The sequence below is a fragment of the Sander vitreus genome, chromosome 7 (assembly GCF_031162955.1).
Source record: "Sander vitreus isolate 19-12246 chromosome 7, sanVit1, whole genome shotgun sequence".
In the NCBI taxonomy this organism is placed as follows: Eukaryota; Metazoa; Chordata; class Actinopteri; order Perciformes; family Percidae; genus Sander; species Sander vitreus.
Window position 1 is genome coordinate 30,183,863 of NC_135861.1, and position 20,048 is coordinate 30,203,910.

Consider the following 20,048-nt stretch of genomic DNA (forward strand, 5'->3'; position numbering starts at 1 on the left):
TGCTTTCCACCTTTTGCCAAAACAATATGAAAAAACCCCAAAAGAACAAGACCAACTAGTCCACTAGCAGGCAGGACTGGGCCGCAGGACTGTTTATTTAGATGAGAGCACAACACATGATGAGGTAAGCAGATTCCATAGATGTATATATTTATGCTAGTTGTACTATGACTATGAAGAATTCTGTTAATTAGTCCTACCCCATTCCTTTTTGAGATGTGACAACCAGGACTGGCAACCATTTACTGCAACTGTTTAGATGAAAGCTTCTTAGCAGTTACGCAAACTACTATAAGTTGTATGAAGAAGCAGTCATCCGAGTTTATAATGGCATTAAGATGAGCAGATAATAACTTCCATAATGACTGAATTTAAACCTTTGGGTAAATTATACCTTTAACATAGTCTGCATTAATGTATTGGAAAATTATAATCCTTATAATCAAAGTTGTCTTTCCTCAATTGGAGGCTGTAACTGGAGGCTGGCTGCTTTACAAAGCAATAAGTATGCACAACTTTGTGTGCGTGTGTAAACAGTTTATATCATATGTAAAGCATTTTTTGATTTTTTTCCATGTTGTTTTCTATAGGAGGATGGGGTTCCCGAAAGCTCTCCCTGGTGTCACCTGATCATACTGGCTACACAGGTAATATCGTAAAAGCTGCAAGCCAGGGGGGAGAAAATCTCCTCTTTACATAGCTCCAATTCAAGACAAACTCAACACTACTCCTTGAAGCAACTAAGTAATGAAGTATTCAGTGGCATGCCTAAGGCAATGTGCCAAAAGTGTGGAGCAGCCATTCCAGTACAGCTCCCGCTGGAATGGAAGTCTCGCAACATCACTGATGTTGACAATGATGAAGAGAACCTGGCTAACGTGGAGGATAACAGTGAGAGACAATGTAAAAAATAAATGAATTAAGCATTTTCAATAGATTCAATATGGATGCCTAAATTCAAAATTGTTGATAAGGGCAAATGGTTTTGTTTAAAAATACAAAGCCATGACTAAATGTAAGTGATTCATGCTGAAGTCTAATTTTTGATTATCTTTGCTAACTCCATTTTCTCAGCACCAGTTCAGGAGCCCTGTCCTATCTGCATGGAAATGTTTCCCGCTGACTTCATTGAAGTACATGCTGCTTCGTGTGAAGACAGGTACATTATATACTGTAATTCAGTTTTTTTTGTATGTACTTGTTTCACTCACCAGCAGATGTAAACCATTAAAGCAGTTTTACAAATATGATTATAGTGTTTAACATTGTGTTGTGAATGTGGGCAGTGCAGGAAATAAGGTGTTGGATAGGAGTACTGTTGAAGAGCAAGCAGCAATGCCTGGACCGTCCAGTACACAGTTACAGATGGTAGGTCCTATTCAGGGTTAGCAGCAGGACAAGAATGTTAGGGAGGGTAAACTGTGGTGATGCAATGCAGTCAAAAGTGGCATGTCACATGGCATAACCTACACCTTATCTGATCATGTGAAACATTATTATGGTATTGTACTGCTTTTAGTAAATAGCAGTTTCTATTCATTACAACTAATTTTATTGTCTGATTTTTAGAATATGTAATTGCAGAAATACTCTTTCCATAAGTTGCATATCCAAAGTCAGTTTATTGGTAACATTTTCATTTTATCTCTTACTAGAGTGGCTGACGGTACAAGACCCTACCAAGGCCATGTCTCTGTTTCGGGATTCTATTCTTAGCAGTTATGAAAGTAAGAATCCCTTACTTCTCAGCATGGATATTAGAAAGAACCCTGCTGAACAAGACGCTGCACTCATCTACTTCGATAAGAAGCCGAATGTGGAATGGGCACAGTCCTTGAATTGCAAACTGGAAGGTCGCTTAAATTTCATGTCAAAGTAGTTAAGGCCTACTTAAAGTTCCCTTTTACTATATCAAACCCTCCACTGCAACATTTAGTCCCCTCTGTGTTGTTATTTAGACAACAGCAGAGACCAGTGCTAGTTTGAGTCTTTTAGCTCATAGCTTTAGCGGCAGACTGTTGTACGTCCCACTGTTGGAATCCTCTACAGCAGTGGTTCCCAACCTGGGGTCCGCGCACCCCTCAGGGGGGCGCCAAAGATCACAGGGGGTGCGCAAGTCTTTATCTGGTTTGAGGTTGAAGTAAAAAAAATATATATATTTGCACGTTAAAAAAGTATGATAATACACCAGAATAGATGTTTACAAAAGTCTGTATAAAAACTATATTTTTTGTTCTTGCTTAAAATTGTAGGCAGGCTACTTAGTAGGTCAAACCTCCGTGACCTCTTAACCTGTGACCCTTGCTGTCATCAGGTCAGCTGCTAGCTGCAGCTATCATCCTCGTTTTTCTATTTCTATTATTTTATGAACGAAACATGTCAGAGAAACATAAAAGTGCTTATGACTCCTCTGTATCAAAAAAGAAAGTAAGACTATATCTTGAGAGTTACCTCAACTTCGGTTTTATTGAAGGACAGGACAACTGTCGGCCAGAATGTGTCATTTGTGGTGAGAAGCTAGCTAATGACAGCATGAAGCCAAGCAAAATGAAACGACACCAAGAAACAAAACACCAGGAGACTGTTGGTGAAGGCCAGGATTTTTTTTGAGAGGAAAAAGCAACATGCACTATCAAAAAGATCAACGGACATCAGAAAAGCATTGGAAAGAGCTGGCAGTGATTTACACAGAGCAACGGAGGCGTCATTTGAGTGTTCGCTATTAATTGCCAAGGCTAAAAAGCCACACACTATTGTGTACCCTGTATTTTCCTGATTTCCTGCTTTACAGTGGGGTTTGGGTTGTTTATATCTTCCTGTTGTTTCAGCTTTAAATTTGTCTGTAGATCTGCTAGTTTTTGCCCTTTGGTTCTCTTTACGTGAGAAGTAATAGAGATTAATTTACCTCTCATTACCGCTTTAAGCGTATCCCATAGAATAGTTGGCGATACCTCCCCTGTGTCATTAATTTCTAGAAATTCTTTAATGTCTTCCTTTATTTTAAATACTATGGCAGGATCATTGAGTAAATGTGAATTCAATTTCCACAGTGTTTCGTTTTTTCCTAGCCAGCTGCAGAGACATAGAGATAGGACTATGATCAGATAAATCCCTTGTTAGTATGTCACATTCTCTAATCTTAAACCTATCCACATTAAACATAAAAAAGTAATCCAGCCTAGCATAGACTTTAAATGAACCAGAATAGTGTGTGTAATCTCTGGTAGATGGGTATAGCTCTCTCCACACATCTATTATACCCATTTCTACCATATAAGAGTTAACTTTTCGTATGAGTGGGCTAGTCTGATTAGTCGGATTGGAGGAGTCTAGTTTGGGATCGAGCCTAAAATTAAAGTCCCCCCCCCCCCACAGATAACTGTGCCCTGAGAGTCCACCATTAAATCAAAAATATTCCTATAGAATACCCAATCACTCCCGGGTGGGGCATACACATTTAATATTGTGATTTCAGACCCCTCTATCCTTCCTGTTACCCTGACAAATCTGCCTTCATCACCACTAATTTCTGAGATATGTTCATAGTTAAGTGCACTAGAGATAAGTGTAGCCACACCCCTCTTATGTTTAGATTTGACAGATGAGGAAAATACATATTTAAAAACCCTTTCTTTTCAACCTCAAGTGAGGCCGCCACGATGACCATCTCAGTAATTTCTCTCTGAGAGTTACCGGTGATTTAATCACCCTCACCGGGAACCCCCGGCTCGCCAGGTCCGCTGTCGCTTCCTCCACCGTGTTGTAGGTTTTCGCTCCTTCTTCATAAAATACCTTCAGGCGAGCCGGATAGAGGGTCCGGAACTGCAGATTCTTGTCTTTCAGGATCCTCCGCGCCTCTGCATACTCCTTCCTCATGGCCATGATCTCCGGAGGAAAGTCGTGGTCGAGGTTTATCTTGTTGTTGTTCCACATAAAACCTTTTTTCTGCCATGCCAGCCTAAGCACTTCTTCTTTAACGGTGAAGCATAGGAATTTTACCAGGATCGACCTGGGCTGGGAGCCGTCTGGTGGTGGAGATGATAACGCTCTATGCGCCCTCTGGATCTGTAGTGCTGTTGACGAGGGGATGTTGAGATTCTCCCGAAGTAGCTTCTCCACAAAATGAGTCATAGATTGTGAACCCGATTCCACTCCCTCCGGGACCCCGTATAGTCTAAGTGACTCCCTCCTCGAGTAGGCCTCCAACGATTTCAGTTTTAATTGAAGCATTTCCTGTGTTGTTATCATCTCGGATATCATCTCATCTGTACTTTGGAGATTATCTTCATGTCCAGCGACCCTGGTTTCCACTTCGTTGAGCCTCGCGTTGGTTTTGTCCAGCTCTCCTCTGATGTTCTGTAGTTGTGTTCTTTCCCAACTCCCCTTAGTTCTTCCAGTATCAACAACAAGCTTACCGGTTTGTCCTTGTTCTCTGTCACAGCGCCATCGTAGCTAGGAGCGGGGGAGGTGCCCCGGCTAGCCCCGTGAGGGCTAACGTTAGCTTCTACTGTTAGCTGCATCTCGTTGTCTTCAACTTGTTCGAAAATTGACTTTTTACCTCTCCTGTTCTTTTTGGACGTCATTTGTGCCCCTTCTCCCTTGTTTTCGTGTACTTCGCTGGTTTGTTAGTTCACCTTGGGGCAGTTTTAATTAATTATTGTCGAGAGCTCTCTTTCTAAGTTGCCATCCACTCTAGACCGGAAGCGGAACCCCCCAAATTCATTCTTAATAGCTTTGTCAAGCTTTGTGTGTGTGTGTGTTCCGGCAGTTGGGGGGGGGGCTCAGCTTTTCTTAGACATAAGTAGGGGGGGCGCAAAGGAAAAAAGGTTGGGAACCACTGCTCTACAGTGAAATACAGTCACACTACACCGTTTAGCTGTCAGCATTTTAGCCGTGTTTAATCCAGTTACTACTGTAGCTAACGGTAGGCTAGCGTTACATGCAGCGATGTTTCTGTTGCCTCTAACGTCTGTTTTGGAGCATCAGAGCAGACATTTAAGTATCCTTAAACAAAGGAGGAATGTAGCACAATATGGATGTATTGTCAGGAATGTAGCACAATATGATTACATTAGGCTCGTTCGAGATGAGCCAGGTCTGCGCAGAATCGATCACCTGCGATCGCTGCCCGTTGCATGCCGGTCAGATTTGTGTACGAATTGATCCCGACTTGCTCTGACACGTGGGCAACGATAACCTCACGAGATCAAGGCGGCCGCAGTTCTGAGACGCAGGCAGCGCAGTTGCTTTTCACCGACTGCAAGACCCAGGTGGACCCAGGGCATGCTGGGAAACGCCTGCCTCTCAGCTGCTCTAACAGCTGATTCGTTCAGAATCGACTCAACATGATAACATTTTACATAAACTTTTTATTGATTTTGAATTGGAGGGATTTTAACTATTTGTCTGATTTAAAGGCTTATTCTGTACAGAACACGTGTGGCTGATAGTTATGTTTAGAAGTCAGAAAGACTAAATCTGTTCAGATTACGGACCATCTACAGTCTGTTGTTAATTAAATTCAGCAACAGATCGCATGTAGAGCATTTTGCGAGCTACTTTGTCATAATTAAAACAACTGGAGACTGTGTACAGGCTGATATATGGGTCTGATAACATTTTATTAAATCGGAATCGGACCACAGTGTTTCTGTGACTTCCTGTTCAGCCTGAAGGCTGCTGGAATCGGCTGGAAACTGTCCGATTTGACAGCGGATTTTTGTCACCACCCCCGGCTGCTCCCGCCTGCTCTCGTCCACTTTACAGGTGAGGCGCAGTTCATCTCCAACGAGCCTATTGTCAGGAATGTAGCACAATATGGATGTGAAAGCAGTTATAATTAGCCTATGTGACAATCAAATTTGTTTTGGTTAAAATCAACAAATAATCATGATAATTAATCATGATCTCAAAATTGATCAAATTTTGGCCATAATCGTGCAGCACTAGTGACTTGTCAATTGCAAATATTATGTTATTAAAGTCTTGTGTTTAAAAGTTTTTTCTTTTACACATACTGTAATTCTGTTATGTTTTTATATGTTTGTTTGCTGGACCCTGGTACTTCTAAAGTTTATAGAATATGTACTATAAAGACTACTATGCAAAGTATGTAGTATTTGGAATTTTCTTTTGTCTAAATTTTTAAATTTCTCATACAGCAAACACTGCTGTTACACGTCAGCACGTTGATGGACAGCCAGGCCATTTAGTGCCCTCAGCCTCTCACTTTCTCGTGGAAAGTGACATGTTCGTCATGGCAGGGAGAATGGTGGGGCACTCCTTTGTTCATGGAGGACCATGCCTGTCAGTGCTCAGCCCTGCTGTTGTGCATGTCCTGTTTGGAGGAAGCCCGGAAACTGCAACAGTAACACTAGAGGACTGTCCAGACCTAGACATCTGGGAAACAATCAGGCTTGTATGTTTTGTATCTAACCTCATTATTTCTTCCCTGTTATATACAATCAACCAAGAAAGTCTCCACCCCCTTAGCCATTTTTTTTTTTTTTTTTTTTTACAGTGGGCTCTAATATTTTATGAAAAAACGTCTTTTTAATGTTTTATGTAAAGCAATGCCTTTCACTTCCCTCTCTGTCTTAAAGCTTGACGGGGAATCCGAACTCTCAGACGAGGTCAAAAAAAAGTGTCCAGGACTTGGCCTACGCTTGGGATCTCCCTGGCCTTACTGGAAATAACTGAAGATGGCTTTTTGAGAAGATGTTGATCCATGCTGTGCGTGAAATTTAAAGAAATGGTCACATATTGGCAGAAGTCATCCTCAGAACTTGCTTTGGGATAAAAAAAAAAAGACGCGTTTGACCCTCCGTTATTGTCATTAACAGGTAATTGGACGTGTCACAGAACAAATAAAGCAACTCAGACGTGGTCTTAAAGAGACACCAATGTGGACATTGCTGACCAAACGACCTGACACAGTGGCCCAGCTTTTTCCACAGGAGAGAGCAGTGGATTGTAACCCTGCGGCAACTTTTTACAATTCGATCTTATTTGTGTGTATCTATATAGATAGAAGCCATGATAAAGTGGTAAAATTATTAAAGTCATGTTGTTTTATTGTTGTCAATGTAGATAATCCTGCAGCACATCACCTGGCCTCATGATGATGATGATGACGACGACGACGACAACGACGACCACGATTGTTCACTTGACACAAAATGCTGCGTATCAGGTTATCTTCGCCACTTCATTGGAAATGGTATATTTACAGAGTTAGAAATCTTGCCAACATGTTATTAAAATAAGTTAGTCACCCAAAGTTTATATTTATAAGTGGCAAGTTACTTTTTAAACAGTTAATTATAGAAATTGTTCAATTTATTATAAAAAAAGACTATCTTTGCACACCTGTACGTAGGACAGGAAGAGTAGATAACCGCACACTCTTCACTTACAGTTTTATTAATAGTATTTTTTCATACCTTTTTGACATTTTACGGGGGTATACAGTGTTAAGGTATTTCTGTAAAAGAAACTGCTGTATTTTTTACATCACAGATAACTACTATGATGCATTATTCAAATTTTCTAAAATATTTTTTTATTATTTGTAGCAACCCATCATTTGATCCATTTTGTTTAATCCACAGCATCACCTGATCAATTGACTGACCTGTTAAAAATCTGGACTGGGTGGGAGATTCTGCCAAGGAATAACTTATCCATTGAGGTGGTCAAGGGCAACTTCCCAACAGCCTCCACCTGTTTTGAGACCCTGTGAATCCCAGGACATTACAAGGACTACGCATCCTTTAAAAATGACATCCTGGCTTACATTGGCACTTGCCAAACAGGATTTGGTCTTCTTGGACTTGGACTTCAAAGTTAATGTCCTTTTCAATGAAGAGTTTTTTATTTTGTCTACCCTAAAAGTTCTTACTAGTCAGTGGTGTTTCGACTCATGTAGCTTGGTGAGAGCTTATCCAATAGCCGTTGAAGCTCATTGCCCTTTGGCACTGAGAACCAGCTATAATTCAGTTTTTTACTGTTGTAATTTCTGTCCTTAACCGTCACGGCCTTTACCTATGAATATACACTCTCCAACTTGTGTACACAACCCCAGACATTCAATATACTTTGAATATTTGTTTTTAATAGTTTATAGTTAACTTGATAGGTGTCGTCCTCAGGATAAAAAAAAAAAAGTAATCATTTTGCTCTTGTTTCTACTCTCATATCTTTTTGACATTTAAGTCTTCCTGAAAAATTCATGGTTGAACAATACTTACATAAGAAGATTCTTTTATCCAATAAAATTACAAGAAATGCCTAAAATGTATTTCTGTCTTGTAAATGTTGGGAGTTAGCTTGCCCTGATCTGACACACTAGAGAAAAAGAGTTTCAAACAGAAAAGAAACAAGGGGATGTGTGTTGGCTCTCTTTCAGTTTTCAGATAGAACAGGCTCACAAAATTGAACAGCAGCAACATAGATATCACAGCCAAAGGACTGGGATGCAGCTCTTGGGTCAACAACCTCTCTTAAAGCTGCCATTTGTCCATCAGTCAGTGGGCTTTCTGTGTCTGGGACGATGACACTGGAGTAGCCATCAGCAGTAAGTCCACTGTTTTCCCACTCAATGTGAGGAATATCCATATCCTATCGAAGCAAAATAGAAAACCTTACTTGTTTGCAGTATTAATTATCCAAATGGCTTTATGGCACTTACTCTGACCTGCACTTTTGTAAACCTGCGGAAAGTGTCCAGGGCATCTTGCAGCCGTGGCAGGAACAAATAATGGCAACAGAGGAGGTGTGTAGCATTGGCGATGTTGAGGAAGCCCTCTTCTTCAAGGTAATTGAGAACATCATAGTAAATGTTTGTGACAGCTGCCCACAGGTTTCTCCAAAGCCTCTCCATTCTGGAAAATTGTGAAGTTCAATAGAAACCTTTAAACTTAATGTACAGGGAACTGTAATAGCTGGATTTCAAGGCACATTTATGTATAAAATATTTATATTAAACAACTGATCACAGCAGATTCCTTCATCGAGAAAATATTTTACACCCACAACAGATGCACACAGTTGGAATTTCTTTCAATGCAGTCAAATTCATCAGATTGTTCAATGCATAGGTGTGTTTTTCTTTATCTACTTTATTTATTTGTTTAGTCATTATTTTTAGTCAAAAACAAGAAACAATGTTTAATGGAATATAATGTCACTGCATACTATCAAAACAGATGTGACATACAGCTGTAATTCCAGACCCATTGCCCAGCAAAAACTCTACTAACTTATTTTTTTTGCAGCAAGGAAAAGGCTGTTAAAGTTGCATGCTAAGGAGGTTGCTATTCAGTACCATTTAACTGACAGCAGCTTCCACTGGAGATAGGACTTTCACCTCGCACTCCTCAAATAGTAGTCCTGCTGCGAACTGATACATAGGCGCCGATACGAAAATACTTAGCACCCAGTGCCAGACTGCCAGAAGGCTACATTCATTTAAAATTAAACATTGCAGTTGGTGCTAAGTGGAGCGTCTGTCATAGTGTGCCTAGGCTACTAGACAGGTGGAACTGATTCTTAATTTACCACGAAGCTGATCGCGGTTATGTGTTCATCTCCAATCCTATCTGCATTTGTGAGAAGTGGCGTTGTCCTGAGGTGAAAGATAGCCTACTTTATGGCTTCATCATCGAGTTAATAGGCGTGTGTGTTCGTGTCGCCCGCTGTCCATTTCCTAAGGTTCTGAAATGCAAACATTTTTTGACTACTTTTTTTTTTTAAAGGGCATGCCCACGGAAAACATAAATCGGCGCCTATGAGCTGATATACTGTATGTGTAGCAAATAATACTGTTCTTGCGTGGCAGCAGTGAGGTGGTATAAGAAGCTGCCCCTTCCAGTGCCACGGACTGTAAACATGAGGCGTGCAATGTCTACATTTTCCACGCCCTGATCAGCTCGTACCCTAAAAACAAGAGTTTTTCTTTTTTTTAAATATATATCTCAACAAAAAATGAACATGCTTTTAACTTAGTTATAAAGGGTACCCCACTATATCTATATAGACTTTGAAAATCTCTGCTTTAACAAAAAAATCTATAGTCATAGAAATACATACATACATACATACATACAAATAACTGATACATAACTTCATCTGAATTAACTTATACTTATGAACAAGTAAAAAAAACATTTAACAATTGCAATATGAAATACAGCAATTTCTATTTCTAAGTCATTTTTATAAGCAATCGAAAAGTAATTTAGTATGTTAAAAGTGGATGTGAACAACACAGTTATCGTGTTTGATGAAGAATGCGTGCGCAGTAGCATGAAAGAAGCACTATTAAATGAAGATGGTATATGATGAATAGGCCTATACAAAATTATAATTATATCTTCATCATCATACCACTATCTTACTAGTTTAATTCATCTGTCCTTTGTCAATAAAAGGACTCTAAAAACTTACCGGATTAGTTTATGATTTCAATGTGCATCAAGGACTGGGGGCTTGGAACGGAGTAGGTTCTTCGAACAATGCAACCTAAGTTGGTCATTCGGGATATGACTCCGATGGTGTCAACACGGTGCATGAAAGCTCCGATTCGTGCATACTGCACCCGCAGTCCTTGAGCTTGAAGAAGTCCTTTCACCATTCAATATCCAGAATGAGGCTGCCTGGATTTTATGTCTCTCACACACTGGTCCAATTCTTCATCTGTCAGAGTGCTGTACAGTGCCCTGACTGAGAAATCAGACTCAGCCATGCGTCGATGGACTGTTAGTCTCGACACCCCCAAAAGCGCAGCTATGCATGGGATGGACAGATTAAGGTCCAAAAGGCTGGAAATGTACTCCAAAGAGAGGACTATTCTCGGTCGTCCAACTGGTCCTTGCTCAAATTGCACAGTTTTAATATGTTGCTTACTTTTTTCTTTTTCCACATTTACAAGGCTATGTAGCTGTCAAGGCATCTAAAATAGGCTGTGAAACAGCTACATGACTGGATATGGCATTTAAAAACACAAATTCTCGTCTGCAAATGAACTCTTAAGTAGTCCAAATCCAGAGGCAATTGTCCAAGAATATGCTATAAACGAGAGCGGGGTCGTTCCAAAATATGGTCAAGCAGCAGTTCCTTAGAAACAAAAAATCAGCTGCATTAATGAACATACAGTAATTACATTTCAAACCCTAACATTCTCCCAATTATTGAAATGCTGTTTCAGGGCTCGATATTCAGCAACATGTTTAAAGCAATGGCTATTATCTTAGAACTATGATAAGTGCGTAGTAGTAACCTAGTAGTAGTAGTACTAGTAGTAGTAGTAGTAGTAGTAAATCACTGAAAATTCACACACAATGGCTGAATTCCCAACTTTAAGCGTATTCATTACTGTGACTTATCCAACCGATTTCCTAAAGTTATTCACTCCAAATCTGGCGTGATGTAACTTTATCCTACTCTGAAAAGCGTTTTAGGTGGGATCATTGACCAGCCTACAGGAATGGTCAGTATAGGTAATCTGCATAGACAGCTGTTTAAATCACACAAATATCCCGCTGTAACGTTACATTATATGTGTTGATCCTTTTAACCGTATCCATCTACATTGATGGCTCCCAGTCTGTCTGTGAGCTTCTACCATTGAAGTCTTTTTTTTTTTTTTTTTGGCCGTTATTTTGCGCCAAATCAAATGTTTTTTGTCACGATTAATCTCGGAGCTGGTTGGCTTGGTTCCAGGCTTAAAACTTGTTTCTATAAACGTTAATGTAGATTTCAGCCGTTAAAAAGTGGGCGGCCACCGTTGAGCTCTAAAGTTAGCTAGCTATATAACGTGTTGTCTTGCTGACTTACCAACATAGATACACGAGTCACACAAACCATAGCTATGTGTTCCAAACATACTTAGCTACAACATACTTCTGTCAAGCCCTGAGTTTGATTGTACGTAAACAGCAAACTTACCGGAGCACCTTTGTTTTCCATGGCAGTCATCTTTACAGGTTCAATATCCGTGCGGAGTTCTTGGATCACATGACGGACAGGCAGTGCTCTGATGGACCAGACGTCGGTTCGATTGTATGCAGGCTCAATTGCTTTTCCTATTCTGGGTAGCCGGGATGTTACTGTGTGAATATTTAACTTGAATTTTTCGATCTGAATTTGAGCAATCAAATGTGTTCAACCTGAATCTATCTTATCTGAAATTCTGTAAGTTGATTTTTTTTGTATATGAATTTGTGACCATTGAAAAATATTTATCGAAATTCAGGTTTTTAAAATGGAAATCAAGAATTTTCATGTTTAAATTTCAAAGAGGTGAATTCAGAACAAATCAATTCAGATACATGTTTTTCAAAATATTTCGATATTAAGTATTCAGTGGCTGTTATTTGCTTCAGGGTTCGTACACCTTTTCCAAGGTCAAATTCAAGCACTTTCAAGGTCCATTTTAAAGCTTTTTCCAGCACCTTACACCACCGTAAATTACATACCAATATGTAGTCAAAATTATTATTCAGTGTTTTTATCATATTAAGAGATAATGCTATAAACAGCCAAAATTGTGTTTTCGTATTAATTCTGTTTATTCCCAATACAATACAATCAGTAAGATGCTGAAAATGATAGTTGTCAGTTAATTATGTTGCTGTATAAATCCTGAATTATCACCTTTAAAATGTTTAATCTCTTCACGGTTCATAACAACAGCTATGCTGCCGCACTAAGGCAAAAGCTCATAACGTCGATTTTTGGCGAAAATTAGTTTCAATTCGGTTGTTTTTGGGGGGAAATATGATGATGTTTTTGTCATAACTTCAAAAAGCCAGGGAGAAACTGTGGTAGAAGCCCGTAACGTCAGATACTGCTTCATGCCTTCGTTTCACGCTGCTCGTGAACACTCGAATTACGGTGCGCTGCCCTGATGGCACGCTGCCTTGTTCTGACCGACCATCAACTGTACTGCCGCGCTGGAGTTACAGTGTTATAATATATTATGCAATTAAATCACCTCAGACACACACTAACTTCAATAAAGTGTATGCAGTACATGTTTCGCAGTGCTTGCGTTTGTTAGATTATTGACATTTAGGTTTGAAAAATAACATACTCTCGAGGGAAAATGATGCAGGAGATGGCTTTGAAACGTAAATGCCAAGATCCAGGTAATTAGAATGACACACGGATGCATAAAAAAAAGATAATCTTGGTAGCCTAATTTAAAATCCAGTAATAGCTAGCGGTAGCCTTTAGCTAGCCTTTAGCTAGACTAGTAGCCTAGGCTAACCTACACACAAACACTTTGCAAGCCATAATCAACAACTTATCCAGTAACAAGCGGTGCATTAGAACATGGCTTGTAGGATAGCTTAATTCACAGCCCGTAATACAAGGCTACATGTACAACATACATAAAATGTGCTTCTCATTAAGCCTGCTTAAGCTCTCGCCTGCCAACGACGGAGCCGCAAACAACACACCTTCCACACACACCCATACACCAGCAGCAGGAATGTAGTAATTTAGAGCCTACCTTTTGTTAAACGCTGGTTAAAATCCATGCCAAACCACCGACGAGAAAGCAAATCCATTAAATCCTACAGGCTGTCAATTCTATCTATGCAATTCTAGAGTTTAGTGTTTGTCGGTTAGTGGGGAAATTAAAGACACACACACCCCATTTCCATTCACCTCTAACCATGCTCAGTATTTTCCGTGGGAGCACCCACGGTATCAGCGCCTATGAAATAAATACAGTTACAATTTCAATCTTTTTTAAGCATTTTATCCAAAATGTAAGCACTTTTCAAACCTTGAAAACACAACATCAAAATTCAAGCATTTTCAAGGATTTCAAGCACCCGTACGAACCCTGTTGCTTCCATATCGTCCTGAATCTTTGGTCTGAACTGGGCTTTAAAGAGCCCCTATTATGCATTTTTGGTTAGTGTGTTATATAGCTTTTGTATGTATCTGTATGTAAAAAATTTATAAAGTACAAAAAATCACATTTCCCTCCAAATGGAGCTTTCTCTCCCCCAGACAGCACTTCTTCTCTGCCAGATACGCCTCGCCAACATTCCTGTTTGAATTCCTCAGTTAGTGATGTCACTGATTGAGAAAGCCAGCCCAGTTTTTCATATGTGTTGCCCATAGGTGCTTCCTGAGCAAACACAGCCCGCCCAGTGGCTTATTTGAATTTGGTTGACCAATCACAACAGAATGGGCCAGCGGACCAACAAGAGCTCGGACAGAGTGTTTCAGGCAGAGGAGCTGCAGCAAAGGGCATTATGAGAAACATAATGTTTTTGGAACATCAAATAATGTAAACCTATTCTAGTGGACCCCAAGAGTACAAATATGATGCTGAAAAAGAGGATAATAGGGGCTCTTCAAACAGTCTGTTATTCTTGTTAAAACAGCCAAAGGAGCATTCTCAGAGATAGGCCTGTTTTTTATATAATATAGTTTTCCATTTACGTGATACAACTGTATTTTTTAAAACCCTGTGTTTTTTATTTTTATCACAGTCTGTTTTAACCAAAATCAAGATATCGGTCCATATCGCCCAGGTGGTCAGGGACCCTCGGGGGTCCTCAGAGTTACTAATTTTTTCAACAAATTAATAGCAAATATAAATCAGCCTATTTGTGATTTTTTTTTGTTTAATTGAAGACAGACTTATTGGCTTATAGGTAAGGTAGACACTAAGGAAGCCATCCACAGATACAGTTCATCCTAAGAATTCACTGTACGTGTATGTTTGACATCAAAGCATGATTTATAAAATCATGCCAACAATTATTATTTTTTATAGCTAAGTATTCTAAGCAAAAAGGGTATGTATAAAGGCTTTAGGCCTACACGTTACTGTAGGCCCAGTTTAATATGCAACTCAATTTTACACAATATATGTAGTAAGGGGTCCCTGCTCTGCTCCATCTCTCTTTTAGTTAAGGGGTCCTTGGCATAAAAAACGTTGAAGACCCCTGCTAGACTGTGACGTGGCCAAGGTAGGCCAAGCCTAGTCGGTGCATTCAAGAGATGTTAGGGATATTTTAGAATTAGCCCTCAGCTTCCAGAGAGCATTGCCTTTGTGTGCTACGTCATGAAATCAAATCAAATCTAAAAGTAAAAAAAAGAACATTCAGGTTAGGACTGGGCGATATGGAAAAAATCAGATATCGCGATAGTCTTGACCAAATGTCGATTTTACAAAGATATTGTAGGGTTGACTATCGGTACTAATGAGATTTTAGATAAATAATAGGGCTGTCAGCTTAATGCGTTAATCGCGATGGATTAAGGGCCGAGCATAACGCGTAAAAAATGTTTAATCGTATTAATCGCATGCCGCCATTTATTAATTTATTTTACACTTCACTAGGCTTTGCGTCGTGCCTAACAACGCTCCTTAGCTGTTCTAAAATCACTAGAATCTAGCTAGGCTACTATTTTGACCCTTTGCCGCACCTTTACTTATCATCAAGCTGCCCTACTTCCTCGTAACACATCTTGCTGCTGCAGGCATGATGGAGAAAGACAGCATTAACTCTGAATGGCGCTTTTTATTTTCCAAAAATCCTGGACGGCTCAGAAGACAAGTCGAAAGCCATATGCACATTGTGTAAAGCCGAATTAAAATATCACCGAAACACGTCAAGCTTGAGCTACCACCTACGAGCTAAGCATAGTAGTACGGTTAACGTGACTCAGGTTGATGCTAGTGGGCTCAGACAAAGCACTATTTTGGAGAGTGCTAGTTGCTAGCAGCTATATACTGACTATGTTTACATGCATGTACAAAAATAGTGTGATGTTAAAACAAAACTGCAATTCATCAAATGATATTCCCTAAAAATGTTTCACAACAGATTTTCTGAGAAAATTGAGTTAGTATGTGCTTGTTATAATCAATTTAGACAACATAATTGTATGTCACGATATCTCAATATATGATTTAATCACGATATGATTCCATTGGAAGACGATATATGATCATGATTGAATTATTGCCCAGCCATAGTTCAGGTTGAAGGATTCTGTCAGAGCGGTTAAAACTCTCAAAAACCAGCAGGAGCGCTAAAACAAGAGGTGTAACCATAGCAACCCGAGAGCTCTCCTACCTCCTTTGGCGACAAAATAGAGATGTAGTCCTCGTAGATGGAGCGCGCCTTCTCCTCCACGGCACTCTTGTTGATTTCCTGTTTGAGGTCTTCGCAGGCCAGCCAGAACAGCATGTTCTCTTCGCTGTACTCCGTCCGCAGGAACTCCCGGAAAATGTTCCGCCCCGCCGGGTTCCTCATCAGCTTGTCGAAAGACTGAGACCACAACCGGATCTCTTCCGCCGAGGGTTTGGTGCTGAGGAAGGACGAGTGGAAAGATGGTTAATTTCTCCATTTGTTTATTTATTATTGTTAACATGCCGAGGTGCATGTTGACAATATTGACATTACATACAAACTAAATGGTAGTTTGTAGGTAGCGTGTGCTGCAGTACATGCATGCAAGCAGAAAATGCAGAAAATCCATTATATGTACTTCTTTACAAATGAAATAAATGTCAGACTGACATGTGATGTGCATTATTTTTTTGAAAACAATCAGTTCTTAGAAATGTCTCATGATATATTGTCTCAAAGTGTATTATTTAACTTATTAGGTATTAACGTATTAGTTTTGGTTAAAGAAGGAAAAAAAAATTGCAACACTCAATCCTGTCGTATCGCAGTACATCCAGAATCGCAATAAATAAAAATTGCAATACAAATCCAATCGGAACCCATGTATCATAAAGTAATCGAATCGGAAGAAAAGCATATCGTCCCAGCCCTAATATATATATATAATATTAGTAGCACTCTGCATCAGCAGCGTGCAGCACATGCAAAATATTGTCTTTTATAGCATAACTAGAAAATGCATTTCCTGCAGAAAATGCGTGGGAATGCTGAATAGCTGAATTGCTAAAGCTAAACTGGATGAATAGCTTAAATCAGTAAGAAGAAGTTGAAGTAGTGAGAATAGTTGAAAAAGTATGAATGGTTTCAATTAACATGAATTTCATTAAAAAGTTGAATAACACCACTAATATATAAAAGAAGGAGGGAGAGAGAGAGACAGAAGGAGGGAGAGATAGACAGACAAGAGGGAGGGAGACAGAGACAGAAGCTATGTTTCCATTCACACGTTTTTATCCGAATTAAGTGATTTCGAATGAAAAATGCCTTATGGAAACAGTAAAATTCGATTGAATTTCATGAATATTGACTCAAAGGAAATACGTTTGGTTTTTTACATTTTATCTTGACTGATATACGGCGTATGCGATAAACGCTGATTATTACATTATTTGCCGAATAAATAATGAATTGTGATTAAGTTTTTTTATGGTTGCAACCCGCTACAAAACGAAGAAGAAGTTTTAGTTAATTTCCGCCCAGTAACAAGGAGACGCACTACCGGGAGTGCCGACACAAATGTCCCTTATGAAACGATCGTCTACCACAGCCTGTAGTACGATTGATGGCCAGCCCTTTCTATTGACAAAATCCCTGTAGCCTTCAGCAGGGGGTCTAATCGGGACGTGAGTCCCGTCTATTGCGCCATACACCTGTGGCACAAGGTGCGCTCTGGAGTTACGCAGCGAGATATCATGCGCCTCATCCACTCCAGGTAGGTATATATACCTTTGCATCATACTCGTTCGTATGGCATTGCACATGGCGTAAACACACTTCTCGCTTCTCGGTTGGAACCGGAGGGCGATAGCTTGTGACATCTGGGGAAAAGGACGGGCCAAAAAAATTACACAACAGGTCAAATGTTGTCTTGGTCATCCGAAAATGCTTCAACCAAAGGGTCTCTGAACCACGATCTCCCAGAACTGTTTGGAGCGCTGTCGTTCCCACACCACAGGCCGCCTCCGTTGTCGTCGGGCATTTACATACATCTGCATCTTCATCATCATAGCAATGTGTTGATAGCGTCATTGTTTTCTTATTATAGCTTGATATGTCAGCTGGCACATAAGCACTATTACAACTTGTGCAATATTGATCATTTGTTGGTAGATGGCACGATCCATTTTGCCTAGCAAAACTTTGTTCGCAAATGTTTGCTTGAATGTTGTGCGATTCAGTGCGAAAATGAATGGAAACACCTTAAGATGTCTAAAATCAATTCGATATACCAATTTGATCGCAAAACAGCATGTGACGTCATTACGCACAGGTTTTTATTCGCTTTAAAGCCGCTGGATGGAAACACACTTTCACCAGCTTTATTCGCATGAATTTTTTTTACCGAACTTTAGAGAATTCGATTGACAATTGGATGGAAACTTAGTTAGAGACAGAGAAGGAGGTAGAGAGACAGGGACAGAGACAGGGAGAAACAGAAACAGACAGACAGAGACAGGGAAAAACAGAAACAGACAGACAGACAGACAGACAGACAGAGACAGGCAGACAAACACACAGACAGACAGACAGAGACAGAAACAGACAGACAGGAAGAAACAGAAACGGACAGACTGACAGACAGAGACAAGGAGAAACAGAAACAGACAAGACAGACAGACAGACAGAGAAAGACAAACATACGGAGACAGACAGACCGAGAGAGAGAGAAACAGAGAGACAGAGACAGACAGAGACAGACAGAGAGAGAGACAGAGACAGAGAGAAACAAACAGACAGACAGTGAGACAGAGACAGACAGAGAGAGACAGAGACAGAGAGAAACAGAAACAGACAGAGACAGACAGACAGAGACAGACAGACAAACAGAGCCAGACAGAGAGAGACAGAGACAGACAGACAGACAGAAGTGGAACGCAAAAGATATAGACTAATGTTCATATTACTGCCAGTAGCATTCAATTCAACTGTCTGTGAAAGTGTTGTCATGGTAACGTATGACCAGTGAAAACACCCTTTGAGCTCTGTGATGAGATCGCTTTCATCTTTAATCAGTTAATGACCATGCCACCTGCTGAAACTGTCACCTGTGCCACACTGTAGCTATTCAAAGCAAGCTCTCAAATAAAGGCTCAGACTGCTAAAACGATAATGGGTATCAGTCAAATGATGTAATCGTGACCACCACAAGGCCTTTGTGAACGTATGCATATAAAATGTATGTTGATAAACTTAAAATGTGGGCATATCAGCGATTTAAAAAAAGTGGTTCGCTCTGCGTTTCGCTCAGAAATGTGGAGAATGTTAACCCTTGTGTTGACCTCAGGTCACATTGACTCGTTTTATATCAGAAAATATGGGACGTAGAAATAAGTGCTGAAAATGTGTAGAAGAAATTTTTTTAAATTTAAAACGTTGGAAAAAGCAAAAACAAATTGTGAAAAAAGGCGTAAAAAATGTCAGAAAAAAAAGTGTTTTTTTCAAGGTTGAAGGGTTAAACAGGGCAGCGAACGAAGGAAGGTGTGGAACTCTTGTCATTTGGAAGCTCCCCGAGCCAAAAGTATAAGTCATATCACATAACTCAGCAAATTGGCTGAAACTAGACAAAAATACCTACGTTTTGATGTATAAATTGTGTATGACAAGTAAAAATTGTGAGTGTGAGAGCAATTTATAGAGAAGGGACAAAGATAATTTTTCTAAGGCTCTGTGCTCTGGCGATGACATCATCCACTCTAGCTCACACAATACACACTCTGTTTAATAAATGAAATTTCCTGAAACGAACACTAAACTTTAACAGCTTTTTCACAAAAACTGTAAAAGATATCAAAACACTGAGCACACCCCGAATACCTGAATATTTTGTGAACAGTTTAAAGTTTGAATCACATCTGTAGGTGAAAGAATGTAGGAGATACATTTTGAAACAGAAGAGGATTTGAAGGATTTGAAGCACGCTCTCATTGACTTCAATGTTTAAAAAAAAGTGTTAAAAAGCTTAATATTAGTAGTATAAATAGTAGAAAAGAAGTTGAAGAAGTCCCATCATTAGCTGAAAGAGCTGAACATTTTAAGAGAGCCAAAAAAACGTACGGAATAATAAAAATGGCCGAAACAGAACAACAATAGTTGGAATGCTGC

General features: G+C 39.7%; 1 protein-coding gene across 6 annotated transcripts in view; it reads right to left on the reverse strand.

The window, feature by feature from the left end:
* Nucleotides 1-20,048, reverse strand: part of rgs19 (regulator of G protein signaling 19) — a 66,898-nt gene that overhangs the window by 12,771 nt on the left and 34,079 nt on the right. For all 6 annotated transcript variants that reach the window (XM_078255906.1, XM_078255908.1, XM_078255907.1 and 3 more), the window contains one exon: nucleotides 16,110-16,344. In XM_078255906.1, the coding sequence (XP_078112032.1) occupies nucleotides 16,110-16,344 (235 nt within the window). The remainder of the gene's footprint in view (nucleotides 1-16,109; nucleotides 16,345-20,048) is intronic.